Here is a 13,909-nt window from a genome sequence, read left to right on the forward strand (position 1 = left end):
TTAGGACAGTAATGAGAAACGGTCTTTGCTCTAAAAATAAATAAGTAAGGTAAATCTGTGTGGAACTAACAAAATAATAAGAAGTACATAAGCTCGATTGGATTGGCCAACAGTCTCTAACAGTGAAATAATTGGAAGTGGTAAAGATTTTGCAATAAACGTGACCTTGCTAAGTAAGTTGGGAAAAGCAGTCTTCAAAGTAAACTTAATATCAAAGTACATAGATGTCACGATGTACAACCATGAGATTCATTTTATTGTGGGCATACTCAATAAATTCATAATAGAATAATAACCATAACAGAAGGAATGAAAGACTGCACCAACTTGGGTGTTTGACCAGTTTGCAAAAGGCAGCAAACTGTACAAATACAAAAAGAAAGAATAATAATAAAGAAATAAGCAATAAATATTGAGAACATGAGGTGAAGAGTCCTTGAAACTGAATCCATAGGTTGTGGGAACATTTCTGTGATGGGACAGTGAAGTTATCCCCTTTGATTCAAGAGCCTGATGGTTGAGGGGTAAGGATTGTTCCTGAACCTGGTGGTGTGAGTCCTGAGGCTCTTGTACCACCTTCCTGATGGCCACAGTGAGAAGAGAGTGTGCCCTGGGTGGTGGGGGTCCCTGATGATGGATTCTGGTATCCTGCGAGAGCGTTTCATTTAGATGTGCTCAATGGTGGGGGAGGGCTTTTCCCGTGATGAACTGGTCCATATCCACTACTTTCTGTAGGATTTTCTGTTCTACAGTATTGGCTGCATCACAACCTGGAATGGAAGCACCAATCAATATACTCTCCACTGCACATCTATAGCAGTTTGTGTAAGTTTTAGATATCATGCCGAATCTTTGCAAACTCTTAAGGAAGTAGAGGTGCTGCCGTGTTTTTTTTGTAATTCCACTTGCATGCTGCACCCAGGACAGAGCTTCCAAACTCATAACACCAATGAATTTTAAAGTTGCTGAAGCCTGATTGATGGGATGCTCTTGTCACTGGTTTCTGGAACAATATATTGCAGACTGAACAAAGAAGAAAGCTAAATTGGAGCTGTTCATGTGTAATAATACTGAGTTAACCAGTTATATCAGAGGGTTAGTTTCTTTTGGGAAAGAGTGAACGTTAGTGATAGAATTTTATTTTGAGTTTGAGAGAAACAAATTTTAGTGGCTTAAATTTGGATTAAAGTAATTATACTGCATATGTATAATGCCTAGGTTGAGAACAGTAGATTGGAAATTAGATCAAAAGATATGATGGCGGATGAGCAATGGCAGTACTTTAAACAGTTAACTGTGCTCTACAGATATGCATCACATTGAGTAATAAAGAAGCCATCTGAATAATGTCCCATCTATGGCTAACAGAAGAAGATAGAAATGGAATCAGATTGAAAGTCCTTATAAAGTTGTAAAGAATTATAGTGAACCTAAAATCTGAGAGCTATCTGGTGAAGTAAAAAATGGATTGTATGAAATTCTACAAGCATGAAAAAGTGAGAGAAGAATAGTATAGCAAAACCAAGCATTGGTACTTTAGGAGAAAAATTTGTAATAGGGGACAAGATAATAAATGTGACAAGCTCTGCAGATGCTGGAAATGCAAAGCAATACACACAAAATGCTGGAAGAACTCAGCAGATCAGAGAGCATCTATGGAACTGAATAAACAGTCGACGCTTTAAGCCCAGACCCTTCTTCTGGACTGGAAAGGAAGGAGAAGATGCCAGAATAAAAAGGTGAGGGGAGGGGAAGCAAGATAGCTAGAAGGTGAAGCCAGGTGGGTAGGAAAGATAAAGGGCTGGAGAGGAGAGTGACCAACAGGAAAATGTCAGAGATTTTAAACAAGAATATTGTGTTACTCTTCACAGGAATTATTAAAAACATAATCAGAAATAGTGGATAATCACCGGAAAAAAGGGATTGAGGATTGGTTAGCTGACATGGTAGAGGTTAAAAAGTTATTTTGTTGTTGTTAAATTGTAATTAGTGGAGTATGTCGGGGTTTGGTGTCAGAGTCTCGGTTCAATGTTTTCTATGTTAATAATGAAGTGGCAGAGTACAGGGTATCCGGCATTGCCAGCAATGCAAACATAAATGAAGTTAAAACTTGTATCTGCTATTTTTCTCCTTTTTCTCTCGTGTGAGCACATTCAAAGTGTTATTTAACTCCTGCAATTTTCCTTACCTTCCATTACAGTCTAACTTGCAGGTGCCACATAATAAGCACCATTATTATATATTGCAGCCTGCATTTTCCTAATATGTAAATTCTTCCATGATTAACTTTGTATATGATTCATGTATTTATTCATAACTCTATTTTTGCACTTTTCTGCTTGGTTTCCATATTGCCATACCTCATGGCTTGTTAGTGTCCCTTCGTTCACTGTTACCGAAACTTCGTAAGTGGAGCTTCTACCTTTTGCTGTGTGTTCACATGGAGTACTATTTTGAGCATTTCCTATGTTTGTTTGTAAATTTACCCATTCATGCTTATTGTGGTCATTTTATCTGAAGTGTGCTACTTCAGCAAGTCATTCTGCAACTAATACTTAAACATGCTTCTTATGATCCTATTAATGAATTACCCGATAGTCAGCTTGCCAGCAGAGGGTGCTGTGAGCTTACTGTCACTGTAATAATGCTTAAGAGCCGTAATTCTTAAAGATAGTTAAAAGGCTTGGATGAAGAACATTTGGAAAGGTTTAGAAACTTAAGATTTTGTTAATATATTTGTAACTTTTCATCTGTTTGCTGGTCAATCTTCCTTTGATCTCTAATTCCATTTAAACATACTCACCCATATTTATTATCACCCATTACCACCTCACATAACCGTGCTATTTTCTTTCATCACAGACTGGATCATCTATGACAATTACTGTTTCGTTTTTCACCACATCCCCTTTATCTTTCCCTTGTTCTTTCCTTTTGTTTCATCCACAAGATGAAAGGTCCCACCCAATTCACCTGCACATCCAAATTCCCTGTTGCTCTATTTATTGCAATATTTCTCAATCACCTTGAGCTCCATTAAAACCATCACGGCTGCTCACTTGGAGTAATCCTTACCTTCCCTCCCTCAAGTCCAAGGAATGCAGCCTAACGATATACAGTAGAAATCTGGGTTTGCTGTTCAGCATCAGATCCACCGTTTACAAACAAGAGCAAATCTACAGATGTTGGAAATCCAAGCAACACACACAAGAATTCTGAGGGAACTCAGCAGGCCAGGCAGCATCTATGAAAGAGTATATTTGACGTTTCGGCTGAAACGGCATTCTGAGTGTGTTGCACTGCAAGAGAAACTGGTTACAAAGTCCCATTTCTGTGTTCTTACTCTATTACCCAATATCACCCCTAACATTTCACGTTCTATTTTGTTCACAATCCTTGCATTGAACACGCAAAGTTTTTGCCAAAAACCTTCCAGATAAAAGCTGCAAGTTACTATTTCCTACAACTTTTACAGTGTCCTCAGCTACTGCATACATTTACTTCCATAGATGCTGCCTGACCTGCTGAGTTCCTTCAGTATTTTCAAACAAGACAAGATCTGTATATGTGGAAATCCGAGCAACACACAAAATGCTAGAGGATGGCCATCCGTTTCTTTCACCAATCAACTTCCCAGCTCTTTTCTTCATCCCTTCCCTTCCAGGATTCACCGATCACCTGGTGTTTCTCTCCCCCCCCTCCCCCCAACCTTTTAAATCTACTCCTCAGTTTTTTCTCTCCAGTCCTGCCAAATGATTTTGGCACAAAACATTGACTGTACTTCTTTTTCCATAGATGCTGCCTCTCCTGCTGAGTTCCTCCAGCATTTTGTGTGTGTTATAATCCATTTGCCATTTCCCCTTTATGTTGTTTCTGAACTCAGCTTGAACACTACTCCTCCTGAAGCCTCGGTCCTATACCCATCGAACTGTTGATCATCAACTTTCTTCCCCTAGCCCCTAAGGAAGATGATATTGTTGACAATGCTGTTGGTGAGAAACATAAGAGCTTTGATAGGTGCTTCAAATATAAAAGAATGGGAAAGGCTGATATGGGAAATTTTCAGTTACTTACAGAGGCACAACATTTATAATGGAGAATAAAGAAGTGCAGAAACAAACTTTTTCTGTCTTTAGAGAAGGTATAAATAACAAATGCCAGTGATACCAGGGAATTAAAGATCTCTGAAAATTATTACAATCAGTATCACTAAAACAAAATGTACAAGAAAAGTTGATGAAATAGAAAACAAATAAATCTCAAGGATCCGCTGATGTACGTCCTTAAGTATTGATAGTAATAGCTTTAGAGGTGGTGGATGGATTGATAATTATACAATGTTACAACTTATTACTTTGGAGATAATTTATAGGCATGTCATGAGAGGTGGTTAATAGACAAAAGGGAAAGAGAATACACAAAATACTGGAGGAACTCAGCAGGTCAGACATCATCTGTGAAAATGAATAAACAGTCAACATTTTGGGTTGAGAAAGGAAGGGAGAAAGGAATCCCATTTGGATTGGAAAGGAAGGGGGAAGATGCCAGAATAAAAAGGTGGGGGGAAGGGAAGGAGGACTAGCTAGAAGGTGATAGCTGAAGCCAGGTGGTTGGAAAGGTAAAAAGCTGGAGAAGAAGGAATCTGATACGAGTGGACCAAAGGAAAGATGGAAGAAGGCAAAAAGCGGTGATAGGCAAGTGAGGAGAAGAGGTAGGAGGCCAAGTACAGAATGAAAGAAGAAGGAAGGGGAGGGGAAGAGAAAAAAAGTTACCAGAAAGAGAAATTGATGTTCATGCCATCAGTTCAGAGGCTACCTAGACGAGATATGAGGTGTTGCTTCTCCACTGAGAGTGGTCACATTGTGGCAGAAGAGGAGGTACATGTCGGTACTGGAATGGGGATAGGAATTAAAATGGTTGGCTGCCAGGAATTTCTGCTTTTGGTGGATGGAGTGAAGGTGCTTATCAAAGCAGTCCCGCAGTTTATGTTGGGTCTCACCAAAGTAGAGAAAGCCATGTATGTGTAGTGAGGAGTAGTCAGCCTGGACCTTCCTAAAGTCCACTATTGTCTCTTTGGTCTTGTCCATGATGAAACTCAAGTTGTGCTCGCAGCATTCTACCAGACACACTATCTCGTCGCTGTAAGTTGTCTCATCGTCATTGCAAACTTGTCATTAGCGAACTTGATGACTCAGTTTGAATTCGACCTAGCAGTGCAGCCATGAGGATGCAGCCCTGTGGCATTTGTGCTCAATGAAATGGGTTTAGAGATGTTGCTGCCAACACGGACTGACTGTGGTCTTACTGTCAGGAAGTCCAAGGTCTGGTTACAGAGGGAATTGTTGAGACCCACCAAGGACAGTGTACTCATCAGCTTTTCAGGGATGATGATATTAAACTCCAAGCTAAAGTTGATAAAGCTGGTGTACGAGGGATTGGATGGAGTGGAGTGCAGAGGCTATGGTATTATCAGTCGACCAATTTGAGCGATAAGGGAACTGGAAAGGGTCCAATGCGGCAGGAAGTTGGGATTAATGCGATCCATAATCAGCTGCTCAAATCAATTCATTGATGTTGAGGTCAATGTCACTGGACAGTAGCTGTTGAGGTAGGTTACTGTTGCCCTCAGGTTGGAGGACATTTCATCTGGGTAGCCTCCAATCTGATGGCATGAGCATCAATTCCTGCAACTTACTGTCATTTCTTCACCTCTCTCTTTTTCCATTTCTCATTGGTACCCTATCACCCCTTTTCTTCTCACCTGCCCATCACTTCTCCCTGGTTCCCCTCCTTCCTTTTCTTCAATGGTTCACTGTCTTCTTAGTTCATTCCCTCTTCCCCACTACCCACTTCCCCTCACCTCATCGCACCTATCACCTGCCAGCTTTTACTCCCACCCCTTCGCCTAAGAATGGGAATAAGCCAACTTCTTGCTTCTGCCCTCTTCCATTTCAGTCTTACTGAAGGGTCTCAGATTGAAACTTGCAGAGTTCTTCCAACATTTTGTGTCTCTTGCTCTATTAAGTAGTTTTCTAGTCAAAGTTTGGTTAGGCTAGAAGATTCGTTCCCTATAGGTTGTTAATAAGAGAAACGAAGCATCATCTTAAAAAGTGAATTCAACTTCTTTAACTATCCAGATTGAAATTGAATTTGTATTATCAGAATGATGAGTCTCTGCATAATCAGAATACATAATAATGCAAGTACAGGTGGCATGGTAGCGTAACTTTTAATATAACTCTTTACAGCAACAGTGTCCCAGGTTCAATTCCTACTGTTGTCTTTAAGAGGTTCTTCCCAGAATCCCTCTGGGCGCTCCGGTTTCCTCCCACCATCCAAAGATGTGCGGGTTAGTAGGTTAATTGATCACATGGGTGTCATTGGACAGTACAGTCTCATTGAACTGAATGGGCCTGTTACTGTGCTGTATCTCTCAATAAAAATAAATAAAAAACAATTTATAATCTAGAGGCTGCACAACTCATTGCATAACCCAAATCATAGAATTTACAGTACAGAAAGAGATCAGTTAGTTCTTTGTCACCACACTAGAATTTGTAAACAACTGTTCTATTAGTCCTATTCCCTTCCTTCTTCCCACATTTGTTTTCTTTTCATTTATTCTATTTCCGTTAGAAAGGTACTATTGAGACTGCTCAACTTTGCAGCAATATAATAACTAATTCCCTACTGTGTTAAGATTTTCAGCAGAGTGCAGATGCAGTCCTAAAAACTTGGCTTTACCTTATCTTTAAAATGTGTGTATTAACGTTCAGCTGTGAATGGTGTAGATTCTCTATCAGTTTTGTATGTTATTTTCCAAAATCCCATATTATATATCTGCACTTAAGTAGCACGTGGAATTCTAGAATTAATTAATAGCAAGTGCTATATGCAGTGAATCATTCAGCATGTGTAAGGAAAACAGTTAATGCTTTAGATTGATAACTTTGCATGAGAACCAACCAGATGTAACGAAATTTGTGTTTACTGAATTTCTGAATTTTTTTATTCTTGAAGTCCAAATTTGATTCTGTTTATCTTGCTTCTTTCTGCCTTTTGATGGATTTTAAATAGTTTTGAGTTGTATTATGAGTTAAATGGTATTTCATTTCCGCTTTAAGCACTCTGAAAAAGATTTTTTGATAACAGAGTAATGGAAAAAGTATTTAAACATATTACCGATCTCTTGACAAAGAGAAAATCTCCAGATGCTGGAAATCAAAGCAATACACACAAAATGCTGGAGGAACTCAGCAGACCAGGCAGCATCTATGGAAAAGAGTACAATTGACGTTTTGGGCTGAGACCCTTCAGTAGGACTGGAGAGAAAAAAACATCTGTGCCCCTTCAGGTTTCACCTCTCACCTTGTGTTTCTTTATCCTCTTCCCCCCACCTTTTTAATCTACTCATCAGTTTTTTTTTCCTCCAGCCCTGCCGAAGGGTGTTGGCCCAAAATGGCCCTGCTGAGTTCTTACAGTATTTTGTGTATGTTACTGAACTCTTGAACACATTGAACAAAACAAAGTTTGAAACTTCTGCTAATTTCTTCTTGTATTGAAAATAAATACTATAAAAACTAAGATGCAGTTAGGTTTTATTCTGGGCATTTTTATCATTTTTCTTTGAACTTCAGCCACTGTTTAACAACAAAAATTGTGGATTTGCCCTTTTGAAAGTAAGCCTTACAATGCTATTAGATACAGTTATTAAAATGATAGTTTGTTTCATGATGTTGCTGTAAAACAACCACTCATTATTAGAACTAAAGTGAATTTTTTGTTTTGGTAACAATAGGAATCCAAGTTGATGACTTATTATCTAAAATTAATGGAAGCACAGATAAAGGTAGTGTACCAATGCAACTTTTCAGAAACTGTTAATGAAAATTGAAAACTTTACTGATCTTGTTATTGATATGAGTGAAATTTAATTTTTAAAATGTAGACAGTTTTGTCTTCATTGAAGAAAGAAAGTGAAGTGCAGGAGATTGGAACACTATTATTTCAAGGACTTACTGTCTGCTTAGACCAAGGCTAGGTACACAATGATCTCTTACATCATATAATCTCAACACCTGTGATCTCAACACCTGTGACCTGCAACACAATTCTCAGAATAATGCACACCATAGAATTTTTATTTTCTTTGTAAGCCTTGTGCTATTTCAATGAACAAATATAAAATGTGATTTGTGTTCTGGATCTTGGGACAGCTAGATTGAGATTTTCACTTTAATTTTATAAAGATCCCTTGCAGCCTTCAAAAAGAGGAGTTTTCGTCCCAGTTTGGTTGAGATCTAATTCCAGTTCTGATATCTTACAAATACTCTAAAACAGCAATCTTTTTATTCTTTGGTTATGTTGTCTTTATGATGGATGTAAAGCATTTTATTCAGTTGAGTATTAGGTGCTGAGGTACATCCTAGGATACAAGATAAGTGCTCTAAAAACTGCAAGAGCCTTTTATAAAGTCATTTAAGAATTTAAGCTATTGTGTAATCATTTATTTAAGGTCTGCATTGACTGTACCAGTGGTGCATTTTCAGGTAGTTGCAGACAAAGTGAAGAGGTGGTTTAAAATCAAAATGGCCATATTTTCAGTCAAAAATACATTATGTAAGGGTGAGAATGTTAAGTCTTCAGCTCTAACATTGCTTTGTCAATTGTAGGTAAGGCATGTGAATTTAGTATGCACCTCCACCTAACAGTGAATTTTTGCTGATGCTTTATATACTCCATATTCAGTTTTATGAATCTCATTTGATATTGTCAGACAAAAATTATCTGTTTACATTATTGATTCTACGAAAGCAGTCAGTCACATTTGCTAAGCAAGAAACTTTATCCAGGTACTTAATGGAAGTACTTCCATTAAGTACTTTATCCATTTGTGTGAGGTTCTGAATTGTGTGTGTTACTTAATGGAAGATTCTTTCTTTCTAATAGAGCACTTTCTACTAAAGAGTGGAGGGGACTGCTCTGAGCTATTCCAACAATTCATTGAGTGCAAGAGTGAGTACCTAAATGATTTACACTGTCGAGAGATAAGGTTCTCAAAAAAATTCAGTGTCGATTATGATTAGCTGCAGTTCAAGATAACAGAATAAATCCATAATTTCAAGACTAATTTGAAACTAGAAGCTTATAATATTTTAAATTGTAATTTTATTGAGGATACTTACTTTTCCTACTATTTGTTTATGTTGTTGAAGTTGTGTGCTGTTGTCCTCAGTTGTGCACTATAAACAACGAAAATCATAAATTGGTAAATTTAACAGTGAAATTGTTAAGATTTTTGAGTTCATTTATATTTTGCTAATTTCTGATAGTTGATGACTAATACTGAGGCACTAAGGTAGCATGGTTGATAGCTGATGCTCTTACATCTCAGGGCTTTGAGTTCAATTCTGACACCATCTGTAAGAAGTTTGTGTGTACTTCCCATGAATACGCGGGTTTCCTCCGGGTGTCCCAGTTCCCTCCTTCATTCCAAATACATACCAGTTCGGAGGCTGATTGGTCATTGTAAATCGTCCTGAGGTTAGCCCAAGTTTAAATCAGTGGGTTGCTGGGTGTTTCAGCTTGTTGGGCCAGAAGGGTCAGTTCCACACTGTATCTCTAAATAAAATTACCTCCTCTAATATTTCACTGATTAGATTGTACAAACTCTGACCATGCCAGTAATCTATCATAAGGATTGTTTATGATCATTTCTAATTTTACAACAGCACACAATTATTAAAATGCTCACAAAAGTTGAATGCTTAATGAACTTGCCTTATGATTTATGATAGAGTATGTGCCATGTGGTTAGGGTTGTCCTTCACAAGCTTTCCATGGCATTTGTATTTACTGTTTGATTCTGGGCAGTGAATGTCGAGGGGCTCTTTGATCACAGTCATTGCGCCTTTTACATATCGCAGATAAGTAAGTAGTGAAATGCCTGATTATTCTGAACCATAAGCCAGAATGAAGCTAGAACAATCACTGTCTGCAGTTAAAATATTTAAAATGAATACCTTGGAAGTATTCAAATCAAATGGCATTTGTTTCTTACAGAATGTGAATGGGTTTTTGATTTTTTTTCCCTGGTGGTCAGTTGCAAGTTAGATCATGAACTTTAAAAAAATTATATTACCTACACATCAAACTATCTTAACCTATGAAGCAAAGGCTTGCCTTGCCACCAAAAAAATCCTTTTCCTATTGTAAGTCTGTATATTTATTTTTAGTTGTGAATACCATAATAACTTCAACATTAGAGTTACACAAAGGAGTAAAAATCACTTTTCATTTTTGATCACTCCTCCTTCTCTATAATCAATTTGTAATTGGAGCTGGAGAGGGTATTGGACAGCTCTTCCTTGCTGACCATCAACTCAGGTGCATCTCTTCAGGTCTGTCCTGTAAATAGAGATGTTTTAATGCAATTGAACAAACTATTGCTACTTAAAAGCAAAGGAAATAATGCTGACTGTGGCCAGTGCAGTATTCTCACAAGGTGGCCTTGGGGAAAACGAGGCAACTGTTCTGGGCTATTAGTGCATTTAAAAAACCAAGGTTTTTGACTCCCAATACTGGCTATCTTGCTGGCAAACATACAGTCTCTGGTAAGTAAAATTGAAGATCTCCGAATGACATTAGGCCTGTTTGCATCCTCCCCCCAACCCCACAGAATTCTAGTTAACCCCTTCTATACCAGACACAGCGATTCAGATTGATGGGTTCACTTTACATCGCCAGGTTGGGACTGTTGAGTATCTCAAAAGCAGAGGAGAAATGTGTGCCTCATGAGCAACTCTTAGTGCACAAATGTGTCTGTGGTGTCCAAATCCTGCTCACCAGACCTGGAATGACTCATTTTACCTACTGTAGGAGATTTCAGCAATTGTTTTGGTAGCGGTGTCATTCCACCTCAGGCCAATGACAAGCAGGCTCTAGACGTTCTGAGTGATGTGATCAACAGGCATGAAACGACACACACCTGATGCCTTCCCCATCATTTTGGGGGATTTTAACCAGTCTGGCTTCAAAAAGTCACTAAATAATCATCATCAACAAGTCACTTGTAGTAGCAGAGGAAACAACACACTGTTACACCACCATTAAGAGTGCTTACCATGCTATTCCACGGCCACTCTTTGGAAAGTCTGATCGCCTGGCTATATTTCTACTCCCTGTAGCACCAGTAGTGAAGACCATGATGGTATGGACAAGGGAAGCACAGGACTGCTTTGAATCAGTGGACTGGACTGAATTCAGGAATTCATTTTCAAATCTTGATGAGTATGCCACAGTTGTTGCTGACTTCATTAAATCCTGTGTGGATGAATGTGTGCCTGCGAAAACTTACTGTACATTCCCAAACCAAAAGCTGAAGGTGAACCAGGAGGTTTGTTGCTTGCTGAGGGCTGGATCTGTGGCATTTAAGTCTGGCGACCCAGGTCTGTGCAAGAAAACCAAGTATGACTTGCAGAGGGCAATTTCAAGAGCCAAGCAATGATTCTGAGTAGTTGGAGGCAACGTTGGACGCATGTCAACTCTGGCAGTATTTGCAGGCTGATACTGCCTACAAAGTGAAACCCAACAGCATGAATGACAGCAATGCTTCACTACTAGACGAGCTCAGTGCCTTCTATGCCCACTTTGACAGGGAGAATATAACTGTAGTTGTGAGGATCTCTGTTGCACCCGGTGACCCTGTGATCTCTGTCTTGGAGGCAGGCGTCAAGCTGTCTTTCAGGAGAATGAATCCTCACAAGGCAGCAGGCCCTGACGGTGTACCTGGTAAGTCTCTGAAAATTTGGGCCAACCAACTGGTGGGTATATTCAAAGACATTTTCAATCTCTCTCTGCTAACGGTCAGAAGTTTTCACCTGCTTCAAAAGGGCAACAATTATACCAGTTCCCAAGAAGAGTGGTGTGAACTGCCTTAACTACTGTCACCAGTAGCAGTCACATCTACGATGATGAAATGCTTTGAGAGGTTGGTCATGGCTCAGCAAGAACCTGGACCCACTACAATTCGCTTATCACCACAGTATGTCTGCAGCAGACGCAATCTCATTCGCTCTTCACTCAGCCTTAGATCACCTGGACAATACAAACACCTATGTCAGGATGCTGTTTATTGTCTATACCTCAGCATCTAATATCATCATTCCTTCAGTCCTGATAGAAAATCTACAGAACCTGGGCTTCCGTACCTCCCTCTGCAATTGGATTCTCGACTTCCTAACCAGAAGACCACAATCTGTGCGGATTGGAATAACATCTCCTTCTCGCTGATGACCAACACTGACGCACTTCAGGGATGTGTGCTTAGCCCACTGCTCTAGTTTGTGGCTAGGCATAGCTCAAATGCCATCTATAAATTCGCTGATGATGCAGCCATTGTTGGCAATATCTCAGGTGGAAACGAGGGGGCTTACAAGGGCCAGATATACCAGCTCATTGAGTTATATTGCAGCAACAACCTTGCATTCAATGTCAGGAAGACCAAAGAGCTGACTGTAGACTTCAGAAAGAATAAGACGAGGGACCAAGAACCAACCCTCTTAGAGGGATCAGAAGTGGGGAGAATGAGAAGCTTCAAGTTCCTGGGAGTCAATTTCTTTGAGGATCTAACCGGGTCCCAACATATCGATGCAGCTATAAAGAAGACAAGCCAGTGGCTATATTTCACTAGAAGTATGAGGAGATTTAGTTTATCACCTAAAATGCAGGAAAACTTTGACAGATGTACCACAGAAAGCATTCTGACAAGCTGCATCACCATCTGATAAGAGAGGGGACTACTGTACAGATTGAAAGAAGCAGCAGAAAGTTGTAAAGTTAGTCAGTATTGTTACGTACCCCATAACTGGGTGTCTGACCAGCAGAGAAAGAAGAATCCGTTGCAGTCTGGTGGTACCAAACTAAAGGTGTTTATTAGTAAACTACACAATACAATATCAAAAATGCAAATATACATATAAAACAAGTTAGCAGTAATAAACCTAAAAGTGTAGGAATAATAATAATCAATAATAAACAAGCTCTATCGATGTCTTAGGGGTAAATGAATTGTCATAGGAAAGTATAGAGTTCCATTCATAAATGCTGAGGTAGTTATGGTTGTATTGAAATCGTTGGGGAGAGAGAGAGAGAGAGAGAGAGAGAGCGAGCGAGATGTAACAGCAACTGTTGTGGCAGGCAAACCTTCTTGTGGCTTTCTTAATCCGTCATATTGTTGTGGCCATTCAGTTATGATCCCTCTGGTCTTCAGCTAGACCGTTCTTCTGTGGTGGACTCGTCATTCTGGAACGAGTGGACACACACACAAGTCCCCACCGGCCCTGCTGTAACACTGTGAGTTTTACTGACCGATCACCTGGTTCGGTCTCCGAAGCCCCCACCTTTCTGTGGGTTCCCAACACTCAGTCAGTGTCCACTGGTGTGTCTGAAGGGTGTCTCTCCAGACCTGTCTTTTATCCCCACTGACGGGGTCTCAGCTATCCATCAACTCTGAATGACCGTGTCCATCAAATCAGGCCACTCCTGCTGTCTCCTGAGGAATGTTAACGAGCAAAGTACAGTCCTTGTAGTAGAAGATAAATAATCCAGGAAGAGTCATAATACAGTAAATCAACAGTCTCTCTCCCCCTCTTATCTGTAGCAAATGTTCTTGCCTGGGCTTTATCTCTCTCTCATGAGCAGCATAACAACAACAATAGTTCGTAGTTCTCAGGAGGATGGGGGGTGAATGGTTAACTCTGCACCCCATTGTCCATCAGGTTTGTTCATCACTCATAACAGTATATCTTGGGATCTAGCATCCATAATATCCGAGACATCTTAAAGCATCGGTGTCTTGGAAAGGGTGCGTCCATTATTAAGGACCCCTAAGACCCAGGACATGTCCTCT

General features: G+C 39.6%; 1 protein-coding gene across 8 annotated transcripts in view; it reads left to right on the top strand.

Annotated features, from left to right (window-relative positions):
• Nucleotides 1–13,909, top strand: part of slmapa (sarcolemma associated protein a) — a 194,140-nt gene that overhangs the window by 95,124 nt on the left and 85,107 nt on the right. For 4 of the 8 annotated variants that reach the window (XM_073072257.1, XM_073072258.1, XM_073072261.1 and 1 more), the window contains exons 12-13: nt 7,799–7,849; nt 8,950–9,015. The exons of 1 other annotated variant lie outside the window; for it this stretch is intronic. In XM_073072257.1, the coding sequence (XP_072928358.1) occupies nt 7,799–7,849; nt 8,950–9,015 (117 nt within the window). The remainder of the gene's footprint in view (nt 1–7,798; nt 7,850–8,949; nt 9,016–13,909) is intronic. 3 more of the 8 variants (XM_073072259.1, XM_073072265.1, XM_073072262.1) reach the window with 2 other exon arrangements.

The sequence above is a fragment of the Hemitrygon akajei genome, chromosome 19, assembly GCF_048418815.1.
Source record: "Hemitrygon akajei chromosome 19, sHemAka1.3, whole genome shotgun sequence".
Classification (NCBI taxonomy): domain Eukaryota; kingdom Metazoa; phylum Chordata; class Chondrichthyes; order Myliobatiformes; family Dasyatidae; genus Hemitrygon; species Hemitrygon akajei.